General features: G+C 39.3%; 2 protein-coding genes across 2 annotated transcripts; both read right to left on the bottom strand.

The window, feature by feature from the left end:
• Window positions 1–1679: 1679 nt before the first annotated feature.
• LOC121952534 (UDP-glucuronosyltransferase 2C1-like) lies at window positions 1680–8017 on the bottom strand. Its single transcript, XM_042499279.2, has 4 exons — window positions 7908–8017; window positions 6121–6419; window positions 5270–5983; window positions 1680–4117 (listed from the first exon to the last, which is right to left on the bottom strand). The coding sequence occupies exons 1-4, from the start codon at window positions 7993–7995 to the stop codon at window positions 3533–3535; spliced, it is 1686 nt and encodes a 561-aa protein (XP_042355213.2). The 5' UTR covers window positions 7996–8017; the 3' UTR covers window positions 1680–3532.
• A 3935-nt stretch (window positions 8018–11952) lies between these two features.
• On the bottom strand, window positions 11953–14885 carry LOC121952764 (UDP-glucuronosyltransferase 2C1-like). Its single transcript, XM_042499591.2, has 4 exons — window positions 14867–14885; window positions 14364–14662; window positions 13549–14262; window positions 11953–12567 (listed from the first exon to the last, which is right to left on the bottom strand). The coding sequence occupies exons 1-4, from the start codon at window positions 14868–14870 to the stop codon at window positions 11983–11985; spliced, it is 1602 nt and encodes a 533-aa protein (XP_042355525.2). The 5' UTR covers window positions 14871–14885; the 3' UTR covers window positions 11953–11982.
• Between the last annotated feature and the right edge of the window lie 477 nt (window positions 14886–15362).

Raw genomic sequence — 15362 nt, 5'->3', positions numbered from 1 at the left:
GAAATTTGGCCTCATAGCTGTGATGTCTAATGTATCATGTTGGCATTTGTTCTACAAATTTGGGATTTTGACTTTCTTAGTTTTGTCAAATCTGAATTGGTTATCCAAAAAAGATGTCAAGGGTTTTGTTATATTGTAAATGGATGGCAACAACTTTAAAGGTCATGATCAGTGTCTGGGCAGTGAGTCAGTGGCTTACTACAGTGTAAATGCAGTAGAATAAGATAGTCATGTTGAACAGCAAATCAGACAATCACAAATGATTTATGGTTAAGTGAAAGCTTATTGTGTCCAAATACGTTTGATAAATCTGAAACAATAAAAAGATATATTTCCTGTATCTATATTTAATTTGGCTAAATCAATTGACTAATTGTCATTTAACTTTAAAAATAATAAACAGATACAAATGAGATACCTGTTTTTGTCTGAATAAAATGTTTAAGAGAACTCATTGTAACATATTTCTGAACAAATTCAACCTTAATCAGTGTTGTTTCGTTTCGGTCGTCCTTCCTCTGCAGCACTGAAATCTAAAAATGGCCAAAATAGAGAGCAGCAGTAAAGTGAAATACAGCTGAGTACCAGGGCATCTTAAAGGAGAACCCCATATATGGCACATCACATATTCCACACAGAAGACGGCCTGATCCATAGGTGCAATCAGCTGATCTCTGCGCACACATGATAGTCATGGTATGTTTAAGCTGTGGCATTTATGCAGTGTAAAGTGTTTACACAGTTCACCATTTAGCAAGTTTTATTCTTCTGTAAATCAATCAATCCCTTTTTTGTACCTAGTTGTTATGACTCATTAGACTCACTGGGCAGGCTGCCAGTATGTAACAAAGCTATAAATCCCTTTTTGACATATTCCCTGAAGGCCTGATTTGTTTATTTGTAGTTTTTATTTGATTTTTATTTTTACTAACATCTCAATTTCATAATTAAATACATGTAAATACGTGTCCTTGTGAATCGTGTAGTATCAGCAGAACCTGTTACCGCTTTCAAAAGAGAGTGGGTTGTTTAATATTAACCCGTTCCTTTTTTGAATATTGCATTAGGTGCAAATAAATATCCTGAGGAAATACAAATGGGTTTCCTGGATTCATGTATACTCTGTCAGCTGTTTTGTAGTTTTTGTTCAGATTCTTGACCTGGAGGTTTGTTTATGACATTTTTTTTTTTTTTTCAGAAAGTGCCACAGAGTTACAAAATCTCTGATAGTTTAAGACATCTACAAGTGTCACATTCCTTTTCTCTACATAGAGCAACTGGAGCAAGGTGAATGCTTAGTGTGTGGCAATTTTGTAAGAGGAAACAAAATTTCAACGATGTATCTCCACATGAGGTGAAGTAGGTGTCCATTTAATAGTCTTGTGTGTGCAGTGCTTCACCAATAAACATTCCCTTACACTTTGATGGTAACTAATGATAATTTATTTGCAGTGGGTGTGTGGTAATCTTATAATCCATTGGCTAAACTTTTTTATGTGCCAATTATTTCAGCTAATCTCTTTGAACAGATACCAAACAGAAAAAATAAAATAAAGTAAAGAAAACTTGTCAGACAATAGATAGTGGATTCCGAGATTGCGTTTGGGCCAAAGTGCGCTGCCTCTTCACTGCTTGCCTGCCGCTTTAACGTGATTGGTTAATACTACACAGACTACAGATTACAAATGGAAACCAGAACACTTTAATTACCAAAATGTTGTCCCCTTGTGCATATGCATATGCAGATTTCTGTTTATAGAGATTTGATTAGAGGTTTTTCTGTCATTAAACTAAACATCAACACTTCCACAGTGAAAGTCCAGGTCCAAGTGTTGGGATGGGAATGGTCTTACATGACTTTGCCACCTGCATCACAGGACACCAGACACAGTCTTAAACAAGCAGCATGCAACATATGGAATTACTCATTTCCTGCTCTCAATCCGGCATACAGAAATTGGCAAATGCATTTGCTTTGTTCCAGTGACATCAGGTTTTTGTTAATCCCCTGTAGAAAATCAATTTCACCACACAGCTGACTAAAAATAAGGGCTTTCCCTCTGTATGATTTGAAAAACTGCTTGGAGGTCAGCGGGAGGAGGCTGAAACCCAACGACAATTTCTTCCATGACAAATTCCATCCTGTAGTGGTTTGTTGATGGAGGAAACATTGTTTTTAGGCAGTGCTCCGAGATCTCCCATACAGCAAGAGTGAAAAGATGTGACTAAGATGGAAAAAGAAAAAAATCACACTCATGATAACATTTATTGCTTTTGCTTGAGCTGATTGAAGGATTCTTTGTGTTCAGAGTTAAAAGACTAGAACATGTGACAACTTGACAGATGCCATCAACTCCTCTGCCGTTACAAATTACAGGCTTTATAAGAATCAAATGATAGTTCAGAATTACTTTGTGTACAATGGTGTTTAACTTGCCCCCCAGGGCATTGACCAGACATTACAGGAAACTGCTCCCCATCAGCGTATATACTTCATGTACGTTATTTTTCCAGGTGCTTCCTTTATTATGGTGGTTGATTCTTTCCGCACCTATATCAGGGAAGGCAAACACACCCTGTGCACCAGAACCTGTTCTACGGTTGGTTTGACGGACTCTGTTAATCTTCAGCTGTCAAATATTTCACATAAAGGAACTGCTTTAAAAATGATTAACAGCAAAATGTAAACAATCAAAATAGCATTAAAGCACAAACCCACTCAGGCATGCCTACAGAAGTCTGTCGTGCCATATATCTTATGTAACAGCTTAAGTCTGAATAAATAAAAGTTGCCATTACAGTATTGGAAGAGTTATTTTTGTTACAGTCTGCACAAGCCATTTTCATTTTTCAGAAGGGCTCTGGACAGGATAATGACCATGTGGAAACCCAGAGATGTCTGACTCATGCATCACTGAGGGGTCTCTGCAGGCACACACATGATGAATGTGAAAATGGCTTGAAACCAGGGAGCGCTGAGATTCTAAGAACAGATGGACAAATAAATGATGAGAAGTTTTTCACCTGCAGTTTGTTTATTCAGTGACACTCTGCTCATTCACTCTGAATCTGAATTCAGTTACAGTAAGAGCTCTTGCTTGGTTTTGCTCTCCATCTTGAGCAATAGCAAACTACTGTTTTGTTTATGCAGGCTGTTCTCATGCATTACTGAAGCGCTGTGGAAGTAAAGAAGAAAGTAGGAAAAGAGTGAAAATCTGAGTAAGGTGGAAGGTTTGGGTGGTGGATAGGTCCAACATTCACAGGACTTTCCCCTCAAAAGACCCACGACCCTGTCCTGTTTGAAACTAAGTGAACTTTGAGTTATTTATAGTTATGTGGTCATCATATGTCTTCTCCTGAAACTAACCTTCCTAACTTTATCCTTACCTAAACTTTACAACGCCCAACCATGTTTCTTTTCCTAAACCTAATAAGCAGATATAAATGACATGTGTGAGGATATATGTTTTTATCTAAATGTAACTCTTTAGAGAACTCATTGTAGAATATTTCTAAATAAATTGAATTTTAATCAGTGTTGTTTGGCTTTGGTCATCTTTCTACCTCTGCAGCACAGAAATCTGAAAAAGGCCAAAGCAGAGAGCAGCAGTACAGTTGCCGCAGTCAGCAATAGTAGCAGTGCATCCAAACAGTAATAAGAGTACCAGGGCATCTTATAGGCCTCTGTACGCAGGTGAGGAGCCCCTTTATGGCGCATCACATATTCCACCCAGAAGATGGCCTGGTCCATGGGTGTCATTGGCTGATCTCTGTGCAGACGTGACAGTCTTTGCATGTTCTGTCTGTAGCCCTCATGATGGAGCACTTCATTGATACCTTGCTCAAAACTGTGGCCGTTAACATCACCTAGCTCAATGATCTTTGCGGCTCCTCTCTCCTGCAGACGTAAAAGGTTGTCATATTGGTCAAAGAACAATGGTATGCCGAGCACAGGGACCCCGTAGTAAATGGCCTCCTGGACTCCATTGGTTCCTCCATGAGCTACAAAGACTTTGGTCTGTGGGTGACCCAGGAGGTCCTTCTGTGGCATCCAGTCCACTATCAGGGTGTTGTTGCCCAAAGTAGAGGGACGCTCCCCTATGTGCCTCCATATCACCTGATAATAAAATGAATACATTATTGATGTTTATACAACATAATGATGTTGCCATCGCTGCAGCCTGTCTTCACTTACCACGCAATTGTCTATTATGTCATAGTGATAACAATACTAATACACTTTCTGGTGAGTTTACGTTCTGCAATACTCAAAGATGCTTTAGATAAGAGAACCTCAAAAAGACACAATTCCACAGTAGTGTGGGACACAACTTTTTTAAAGGCAAGTTTTGTTTAACTTCTTTAATAATATGTAGTACAGTATATCGTGTTGCACAAATGGAGTCTCATGAGAATATTTTCAGATTTGGCACAAATGTCTACTTGGATTCAAGGATGAAGTAATTAGATTTTGCTGGTCACTGGTCAAGTTCACCGTGGCCTTGTCTCATTCTCATGAACAGGATATCTCAAGAACACCTTGAGCCCTTTTTTTCAAATTTGCAACAAACATCCACTTTGAGTCAAAGATGAACTGATTAGACTTTGGTGGTCAAAGGTCAAATTCACTGTGACCCCATCCATCGCATTTTCATGAGCGTGGTGTCTCAAGACATCCTCAAGGGAATTTCTTCGAAATATGGCACTTACATCTACATGGATTCAAGGACAAACTGATTGGAATTTGGTCAAAAAAGGTTATGGTTCATGTTACCTTGCATTTGTCTCATTCTTGTGAATGCAATATCTCAAGAACACCTTGAGGGAATTTAATGAAATAAATGAAAATGGGTTCTGTGGGTACCTACCAGTCACCCTAAACTTGAGATGGCTTGTTCCAGTTAAGTTCCCATTATATTTTGTTCCTCACAATCAATGTATTCCTTTAATGTAAAGCTGTATATTTGTCTTTTTAAGCAAAAGGACAACAAGCATGTATGAAAAACAATGAATTGCCAAACCTGTATATGAAACACGATTATAGAAACAGGATTGTAGAGCAAGCATTAACTGTATTGGTATTTGCAGTTTTTTTTTAATTGTTTCTGTCATCATCATTATTGGCTTTAATTTAATGTAATCAATAACAGATATTTGCTGCCTTAATGCCTGTAAGATACTCTGGGTGAAAAATTAGCATTTTGACCTGCACATTCCAGTCTTTCCAAAGTGCAGTCATTGCAGAAGTGAATCAGTAAGCATGTGTTACCTTCTGAGGTATCCTGGCAAAGATGCTGGCGATTTCTTCTGCAACCTCTTTGGGCAAAGTGTTCACCGAAGCTCCCAGAGTCATGATGATGACTCCATGCTCCCCAGCACCCTGAACAAAGTCCTCCAGGTCTGCTGGAAGAGGTTGGGCCGGTTTGCACTGGAACCCTCCTATGTAGACAACGTTTGGCATTGTGGGCCGAGGGAAGTCAAACACAAAGTCTGACCTGAACAGCCAAATGTCTGCTTCCTGAAGAAGTGAGATGATGTCACAGCCCCCTTCAATGTATTTATCACAAATGGCATCATAGGTTGGCCCCACCAGGAATTTCTGCTGGAACTCTATAATGCTGTGAAAAAGCATGTTCTTGACCCTCTGGATGAAATTCATTTTGTCCGTTAAGCCCGATCCTGGCACTGGGATATAAGAGAGTGGTGAGGGGGCTAGTGCAAAGTGGCCTTCTCCGCTGGTGATCCAGCGAACATTGAGAACCACGGGCAGTTTGAGATACTTGGCCAGTACAACCCCTGTAGCTATGGCTGGGTCAGTGAGAACAAGATCATATTGGGAATCCATTAAGCTTTTGACCATATTTTCGTCTTCAAAGACTTGAGTAAGAGCAACAGCTGATATTGAATGACCCTCAGAAATCATAGAAAGGAAATTTTTGGTCAGTTTGAAGAAAGTAAGAGCTGAAGCCCCCTCTCTCTGCGCCTGAAAACAGATAAACAAAAGTGGTGAAAAAGTGATTATTTTGATACTTGAATGACCAAATGACCTGCGTGAGGCCGAATCCATAATCCATGATGACATACCCTCATACCCCCATTCTATGATTCATAATTACATACCCTCATATGCTCCTGTAGGTAGACATCAAAAAAGCCTTTTAAATTTTCATCAAATTTCATGGTAATGGATGTGTAGAGCGGAGACTTTTCTGGGATGTACCAGCTGGTGGAGGCCCTCATTACAGTGATGTTGTGTCCTTTAGCATGAAGCTCCTCCAGCAAGATCTTCATATTGATCCAGTGGCTCCCGTCCACTGGGAACACCAGAATGTTTCCTCCATTGCAAGGTGGTGTGAAAGAAATCAGCAATACACTGAGGAATACAAATATTCCACACCCAGTATGCACTGGCATTGTTCCTGGAGAGATATAATAACACGAGAGTCCTCCTCAGTTTTAACAAATCATCTAGAAGGAGAAACAACAACTTGATAATGTTTCTGAAATTCACTCATCCATGTTCAAAAGCAGCAACAGTAATGTTGAAATGAGATGAATATAGTGGAGACCTTGTATTTCTTTGTCTGAATGGTGCCTCACACATGCACGTGATTGTGTATTTGGCTGCTTTCAAAATTCCTCAGCACAGCAGTAATGTGGCTGAATGAATCCCCTGTAAAGGGAGGACTGCAGCTTCTGTGTTTGAGTTTCTGATCTGCTATTTTCATTCACATACAGATGGATATTTCTATACATGTCTCTTATGAAAATTAAAACTTACAGCTCAGGGAGGAGGAAGCAAATGCTAAGTCATTAATAGATCAGAATATTAGAGTTTACTAGTTGAAAAGTCATGTGAACTACAGTATGCTCAGCCTACTTTCCATTGTTGCAATGGCACATTATTCCAGAACCCTAGTATACCAAAAAATATCTGCTTGGACCAAAAGCCAATTTTTCCTACTGCCCACTATCCCGAAACCAATCACACTTTGTTCTGAATTGGCCAATTGCTCGAAAAATGGACCACAGTCTCCCATATTGTAGCACATAGCTAATTATTATGCAAGTTTGAACTTTGCTATTAAGGCACGATCTGCCCTACTCTGCCTCTGATTGGCTAACACTTGCTTTTTTTGGTTTGGTTGGTTTAGGCATGAGGAATGAGATTAATTAGGATTAGGGAAAAAGAATCTGGGTAAATCAGTCAGAGACAGTATAGCTTGGGTCATACCTTCATCAGTGGAATTACAGTAGAAAAAAAATGCAGAAGCTAGGCTGTTGGAGTTCAAGGTCAGGCATTAAATCTAATAATACTCCTCTGCCTCCTTCCTACTCTTTGTACCATTGGGGTTTTGGAATAATGTGCTCTGGGAACAGAGGCATGGGACCATTACTTCCAGATGTGGATGATTTGTTAAAATCGAAAATCGAATAATCACTTAAAAGTATGTCATGCAGGAATTTTCTGAACAACAACAACAACAATGTACAGACTCATATAAAAGTATGCCAATCGTCACTCTCAATCATCACTTTTTGTGCGGTTGTGTTTTTATCTGCAAAGACTCTGCCCTCTGTGCCTATTTTCTTGTTTTTTTCTTGTAGTCTGTGTTCAGGACGTTTATGGGCATGTACTGCCTCAGCGTTCAAGTGAACTGAAGGCTTTTTAAAAAGGTGGCAACCAGATGCCACACTGTAAGCAGAGAGAAATAACGAAAGAGAAAAAAGCACTGTAAAAAATGCAAATACAGTGAGGCAAAATGCCAAACAACAGTGAATCTGTGGTTAGCTTTTATATTCATTGGCAAGCGTGTTAACCAACAGTAACCAACAATACAAACACATTTGTTTGATCATCAGGGTTAAATTTCAAATATAAACTGCAGAACTGTGAGTGATTATACCGTTTCTTTCTCTTCTTGAGTCCGTTGTGGCTTCTTTAGTTTCACAGATTTCTTCAAGCACACATGAAGGGGAACAACGTCTCACCATTCATACCAGGAAATAAAAAAATCCACTGTTTTTGCAGCTTCTGCTTGGTCCTACTGCCTGCAACCTTTCTAGTGTCTCTCATTGACAACAGTAGTCCCCACCACAAAGTTACAGAATAGTCTCAGATCGATTAAACTCTCCCTCCAGACATGTTTTGAAATATGTAAAAATATTAATTAATTAATATTTGGGTTAACATGTTTTCCCCACATCAAACAAAAAAGAAGAAAATTGACTGGAAGCACATTTACTCTTTCCATCTCATTGAGAAATGGTGTATCTGGCCTCTGCCTCACCCATCACTCCTGATTGAAGCAGGTTTCGCTTTCCATTTTCTCCAGTGCTGGTATAGCGATAAAATGTGTGATAAAAAGGTGTGGAGTTAAATCTGGCTATGCAAGGCTGATGAATGCACAGTGCACATCATGATGGACTGACTGATGGCTTAGAGCAGGGGTTCTCAAACGTTTGAAAGCTGGGCCCCCGAAGCTGGTTAGGTGTAGTTAGGCCCCCCCACCCCCGCACATACCTGAAGTAGGTGAGAAGCTGGGCCTGTCCAGCGATGTCAGTGGATTCATTCAGCTGCAGCGCATAGTAAGGACTGATTTCAATGTAGTTTTTTAGTTGCTGTTTGATATCACTAGACATGTCTGATATTCTGCGTGACAGTGTCATTTGATATAGGTATTGCTCCGAGTTTAGCAGCTGCGCTCTCTCCTATCATGATCCTACTCTTGCGCCGCTGGCAAAATCAGTGTTTCGGTAATTGTATGGGGTTTTCCAAGCTTAGCAATTCTTTTAGCAACTACATATGATGCCTCCAGACACTGCTTGGAGAAAGTGCTATGCTTGATGCGAGATGGTGGTTTGTTGTAGGAGGCCATCACGTTTCCGTTTTAAAGAAATCTACAGGCTTCTCTCTTAAGTCAAAATGTTTGGTGGCGAGGTGCCTTTTTAATTTGCATGGCTTCCTGCTGTCTTTTGCCAGCACCACAACACAACACACTCAGCCGTGTCAGTTACTGTGAAACTAACAGTAACAGTAATGTGTAACAGTTTTTGGTAACACTTAATAATAAAGCCCATGGTTTATAGTGCCATTTTCCAACATTTACTGTATAATCCCCCTTCACTTATGGCTTAATTTAGTTGTGTGAATCATAGGTACAGTGGAGAGAAAAACCAGACAATGATGAACCAGGGAAATATAATTGTGAATTATGAAGGAAATGAGTTTGTTCCCTGAAGCTTAGAGTATGATTATTTCCTATGTCTGACACAAAGGACCTTTGACAATGACTTAAGTCACTGAACCAAGGCTGGATAAGAGGGAATGGAATAGATAAAGTAAAAAAAAGGGGCATCTACAGAATGTGTTTATGTTAGGGCAAGGTAATGGTGAACTTAAATAACAGAGAGCTCTATCTGAGACACTCTATCTGAAAAGAGCCAGAAGCTTTCCTGCTTTCAAAGGCTTGAGAGTGAGGGAACTCACTGGCAATGACAAGTGGAAAAGATGTGCAACTTCAACAAATGTTAAGCAGTGATTTTTTTTTTACTAATCACTTGACTCTGCCCATAAGTAAAATACAATAGCTAAAGAAAAAAAACTACCAACACACGGAGCATTCAATACTTGCCAAACATGTCATTGTAATCTATGACTATTACTATTACTTGTAGCTACTTGAAAACAGCAAATCTGGTCATGTAAGTCCTGTTAATGGTAGAATAAATACATTAGCAAAGTGAAACAAAGTTTTGAAAAATCAATTTTAAAGTAGGAACCTTCTCTCTTAAAGGTGCAGTGTGAGATTCTGGAGAAAGATTGTTCATTCACTTCCAGATTGACAAATACTGATGCTTTTAGTTGTCAGTCAGACCAAACCAACCACTCAAAGTGTCAGTTTTTGACAATATGGGAATGAGACTCAACATTCAAATGTCTTCCTTTGTATTTGCACACTGCACATTTAAAGGTCAGTACTGGGTAATTGTTGTTGTCACAATTGCTGCTGTTACAGCTGACTTATCAGTGTGACTGGCATAGTTCTCTTTTGACTTGGATTATAAGATGAGGGCAAAAATTTTCCTCTTCCTCACTGGATCCAGTGTTACCTGCTATAGTGATTTAAGAGTGGAGGATCATGGAGTGCCCCACTGTGTGACTGTAGGAACACAAAAGTTGAAGTGCAACAGAGGGAAATGAGGCTGAATATTAGTTTTGTCTTTGGAATGCTCCAAGGGCAGATAAGGATCTTTGGTTTGACGCCTAATTTTTTTTAAATTAGTTGTTGGAAAGATCAGAGATCAAAGTAACTGAATTAATCATTAGTGAACTGACTGTTGGTAGTATTTTTAATGAGTAGGTAAATACCTTTGGGGGAACTCCAGCTGGATAAACATGTAACAGCCCTGTAAATTTCCCAGTATAGTAAACATCAGTTTTGTCAGATAACTGGAACCTCAGTCAATGTCGACTCACATTTCACTGTTTGCTTCCTTTTTTTATTGTAGGACTGGGAGCAGGTACGCACCAGGGGGCAAAAAAAACTTTCATTCTTTCTAATGGCCAACAGGAAACAACTCCACTGGTTTCAAAAAGTCTGATTATTGAAAGTTTTAAATTGTGGCTACATTGTGATTGACAAGTCATGACCTGTCAATCAGGATAGAGCCTTAGCAATATGTTATTGACAATGCATCAGTCAGTCCTCTCCTCAAAATATGGCCACTTCTAGACCCCAAAAACCTGATGATGATGGCTATAATGCCAAATGTAAGGCTTCAGACCAGTAGTCCACAAACCATAAGGTAATGTAACGGCGGCTATGTTCACAGTTGTGAAAGTCAAGTCAGAGTTCACGTTTAATGTTTACAATTTGACTTTTAAGCAGAGTTCACAGTCGCAAAAAAATAACTAGTTCATGTTAATTTCTTCTGTTGTTTGTCAGTGAGTAGAACTTTCTCCTAGCCATCCATTCCCACACTCTAATCGTCACCAGTACCCACTTCCAAAACTAAATGATTTACTGTACTATAAAATCATAGGCAGAGATTACTTTTAAAAGCCAAGAAAAACTAATGTGAGTATATGTTTTATCACTTAAACAATGTATCATATTATGCAGAAAATTAAAAACAGAGTAGGAGTAAAGGTACTCTGTAAACACAATGGAAAATGTATTTAGTCTGCGTGAACCAAATAATGTCACAGTCTTAAAATACAAAATTCATATGCTTTCAAGCAAACTAAGTACAGGCTCCACCTCTGGTTAAATTACAGCCACTGTAGCTGATAGATGTGTTATGATTTCAGTTCTGCAGAGCACAGGATTTAGAGAAAGGAGTAATGGGAAAAAATGACCAGGTCCTTTTAAAAGATGCTTCAAGTGTGACTTGGATGGAGGAACTTTGCAGCTGTTGAATTGTTTTTCTTACCCAATACTAATGATTTCTTCCACTCATCGGTCATCTGCAGATATTTCCCAAAACTATTCAGGTGCTGGCTGATGTCCGGACTTGCTTTTTTGGACATGGTGGGCACAAATGGATGTTATCTGTACTGATTTGCTTGTAAAAGTCTGTCAAATATCTATATGAACTGGCTTCAGCATTTGTAAGTGCATTGTCTGAATTGCTATTAGCAACAGCCATGCCAGGCTTGTGTCACCATGCCTGCTGACGTAAATCCTTGGGGTCCTGTAAAAGGAGTATCATTAACTGACTATCCCAAGATCAGACTATTACAAATGATTCATGGGTATTTTACAACTCTTAATCTGTTAAATACATTTGACAATTGATTTTGAAACAGTACATTTCTTTTAACTATATCTATATTTAACATGACTAAACCAAGTGCCTGGTTGTTATTTTACTCCATAAATAATAAATAGATAAAAATGAGATGTCATAAAATTTATATATTTTTTTCAAATGCAGTGCTTTAGATAACTCATTATTTCTAAATATATTTAATATTAATCAGTGTTGTTTGGCTTTGGTCGTCCTTCTACCTCTGCAGCACAGAAATCTGAAAAAGGCCAAAGCAGAGAGCAGCAGTACAGTTGCTGCAGTCAACAATAGTAGCAGTACATCCAAACAGTAATAAGAGTACCAGGGCATCTTATAGGCCTCTGTACGCAGGTGAGGAGCCCCTTTATGGCGCATCACATATTCCACCCAGAAGATGGCCTGGTCCATGGGTGTCATTGGCTGATCTCTGTGCAGACGTGACAGTCTTTGCATGTTCTGTCTGTAGCCCTCATGATGGAGCACTTCATTGATACCTTGCTCAAAACTGTGGCCGTTAACATCACCTAGCTCAATTATCTTTGCGGCTCCTCTCTCCTGCAGACGTAAAAGGTTGTCATATTGGTCAAAGAACAATGGTATGCCGAGCACAGGGACCCCGTGGTAAATGGCCTCCTGGACTCCATTGGTTCCTCCATGAGCTACAAAGACTTTGGTCTGTGGGTGGCCCAGGAGGTCCTTCTGTGGCATCCAGTCCACTATCAGGGTGTTGTTGCCCAAAGTAGAGGGACGCTCCCCTATGTGCCTCCATATCACCTGATCACAAAATAAATGCATTATGAGTTTATATACAACATAATGATGTTGCCATCGCTGCAGCCTCTCTTGACTTGAGACACAACTGTCAAATTTGTCATAGTGATAACAATAGTAATACATTTTATATAGAGAGTAGTTTTAAAGATACTCAAGAATGCTTTAAACAAAACAACCTCAAAACATAACAAGTGCAAGGTAGTGTGGGACATAAAAGGTTTAAAAAGGTGCGTTTTTGTATTTTCTTTAACATTATGTAGTGCAGTGTATAGTGTTTCACAGATGGAGTCCTATATTTACAAAACGCCTTGAGGGAATCTATTCAAATTTGGCACAGACGTCCACTTTAAGTCAAGAATGAAGTGATTGGAATTTGATAGCCAAAGGTTCAAGTCACTGTGACCTTATCCGTGATATTTTTGTGAACGTGGTATCTCAAAAACACCTTGAAGGAAGTTCTTCAAATTTGGCACAGACATCAAATGGGACTCAAGGATGAACTACTAGAATTTGGTGTTTGAAGGTCAAGGTTCCTTCTACCTTGCATATGTATTATTGTTGTGCATGTAATATCTCAAGAACACCTTGAGGGAAATTTCTCAAATTTGGCAAAAACTCCCACTTGGACACAAGAATGACCACTGGTTTATTTCCTCTATAAATCTATCCATGCAATTTCTATTCCCACTCTTAATGACTCATTAGACTCTCTGGGCAGATTTCCAGTCTATCACAGGGCTATTAATCCCTTTTGGACATGTCCCTAGTTGGCCTAATTTGTTCATTTGCAGTGCTTTTAAGTTAATGTCTCTGTCTATTTCATAATTAATATTTTCTTTAATTTAATGTATTTAATGACAGATTAATTGCTGCCTTAATGCCTGTAAGATTTTCTGGATGAAAAATTAGCATTTTGACCTGCACATTCCAGCATATGCAAAGTGCAGTCATTGCAGAAGTGAATCAGTAAGCATGTGTTACCTTCTGAGGCATCTTGGCAAAGATGCTGGCGATTTCTTCTGCAACCTCTTTGGGCAAAGCGTTCACCAAAGTTCCCAGAGTCATGATGATGACTCCATGCTCCCCAGCACCCTGAACAAAGTCCTCCAGGTCTGCTGGAAGAGGTTGGGCCGGTTTGCACTGGAACCCTCCTATGTAGATGATGTTTGGCATTGTGGGCCGAGGGAATTCAAACACAAAGTCTGACCTGAACAGCCAAATGTCTGCTTCCTGAAGAAGTGAGATGATGTCACAGCCCCCTTCAATGTATTTATCACAAATGGCATCATAGGTTGGCCCCACCAGGAATTTCTGCTGGAACACTATAATGCTGTGAAAAAGCATGTTCTTGACCCTTTGGATGAAATTCATTTTGTCCGTTAAGCCCGATCCTGGCACTGGGATATAAGAGAGTGGTGAGGGGGCTATTACAAAGTGGCCTTCTCCGCTGGTGATCCAGCGAACATTGAGAACCACGGGCAGTTTGAGATACTTGGCCAGTACAACCCCTGTAGCTAAGGCTGGGTCAGTGAGAACAAGATCATATTGGGAATCCATTAAGCTTTTGACCATATTTTCGTCTTCAAAGACTTGAGTAAGAGCAACAGCTGATATTGAATGAGCCTCAGAAATCATAGAAAGGAAATCTTTGGTCAGTTTGAAAAAAGTAAGAGCTGAAGCCCCCTCTCTCTGCGCCTGAAAACAGATAAACAAAAGTGGTGAAAAAGTGATTATTTTGATACTTGAGTGACAAATTGACCCACACTAGGCTCAATCTGTGATTCATAATTACATACCCTCATATGCTCCTGTAGGTAGACATCAAAAAAGTCTTCTAAACCTTCATCAAATTTCATGGTAATGGATGTGTAGAGCGGAGACTTTTCTGGGATGTACCAGCTGGTGGAGGCCCTCATCACAGTGACGTTGTGTCCTTTAGCATGAAGCTCCTCCAGCAAGATCTTCATATTGATCCAGTGGCTCCCGTCCACTGGGAACACCAGAATGTTTCCTCCATTGCAAGGTGGTGTGAAAGAAATCAGCAATACACTGAGGAATACAAATATTCCACACCCAGTATGCACTGGCTTGGTTCCTGAAATGTAACACAGAGATATAATAACAAGAGAGATCTCCTTAGTTTTAACATCATCTAGAATATGCTAAACACATTTTTTCTTCAATGTAAAGATACAGTTACTGTTTATAAAATAAATGTGCATCTACCGGTCATTTTTATTTTTATAATACATAGTATTTTATGAAAACAAACTTGATAATATTTCTGAAATTCACTCACCCATGCTCAAGAGTACCAACAGTAATGCCACTTGCCTGCAGACTGACAGTTCATCTAAACAATTCCTTATATATTTGAGTTCAAACTCCAGTCTCAGAGTTGAAAGGCCCTTTCATAGGTCAATGAGTTACTAAATATGGTGCGTCACATGAAACTACATAACACTGCTACAAATGTTCTGTAGATGGCAGACAAAGTGATCATTTCTTCTTTGTAATGTCTTTAAAGTTTACCTAGTCTATTGTTTGTGATGATGTTTAACTGCTGGTAGTGTCCTGCACAGTGTGACTGGGTTTCTCTCTTTCACACAGGCTTGCATTAGAAGAACCTGTGACCTGTTCCGTAAGAATATTCGACTGAGTTGTGCAATATGACCCCACATGACTTTTATGCATTTCATGTTAAAAGTGCAAGTAAATACCTGAACTATCATGTTTTAAGCAGTTAGTCAGACAGTTATTTTTAGTTTTTTAATCGAAGGTTTGTTTACTACAAT

This window comes from Plectropomus leopardus, chromosome 15, assembly GCF_026936395.1.
Source record: "Plectropomus leopardus strain MGB_pleo_1.0 chromosome 15, ASM2693639v1, whole genome shotgun sequence".
NCBI lineage: Eukaryota > Metazoa > Chordata > Actinopteri > Perciformes > Serranidae > Plectropomus > Plectropomus leopardus.
The sequence above is the reverse complement of the archived record's forward strand: the minus strand, read 5'-3'. Positions and strand labels throughout refer to the sequence as shown.

What these genes read in the sequence shown, in the direction of transcription:
- LOC121952534 (XM_042499279.2), bottom strand. Translation starts at nt 7,995, where the DNA reads ATGGTGAGACGTTGTTCCCCTTCATGTGTGCTTGAAGAAATCTGTGAA. An exon ending in CTCAAGAAGAGAAAGAAACG is followed by an intron (nt 6,420 to 7,907) that starts GTATAATCACTC and finishes ATATCTCTCCAG; the next exon opens with GAACAATGCCAGTGCATACT. An exon ending in TTGCCAGGATACCTCAGAAG is followed by an intron (nt 4,118 to 5,269) that starts GTAACACATGCT and finishes TTTTATTATCAG; the next exon opens with GTGATATGGAGGCACATAGG.
- LOC121952764 (XM_042499591.2), bottom strand. An exon ending in ACCTACAGGAGCATATGAGG is followed by an intron (nt 14,263 to 14,363) that starts GTATGTAATTAT and finishes ATCTGTTTTCAG; the next exon opens with GCGCAGAGAGAGGGGGCTTC. An exon ending in TTGCCAAGATGCCTCAGAAG is followed by an intron (nt 12,568 to 13,548) that starts GTAACACATGCT and finishes TTTTGTGATCAG; the next exon opens with GTGATATGGAGGCACATAGG.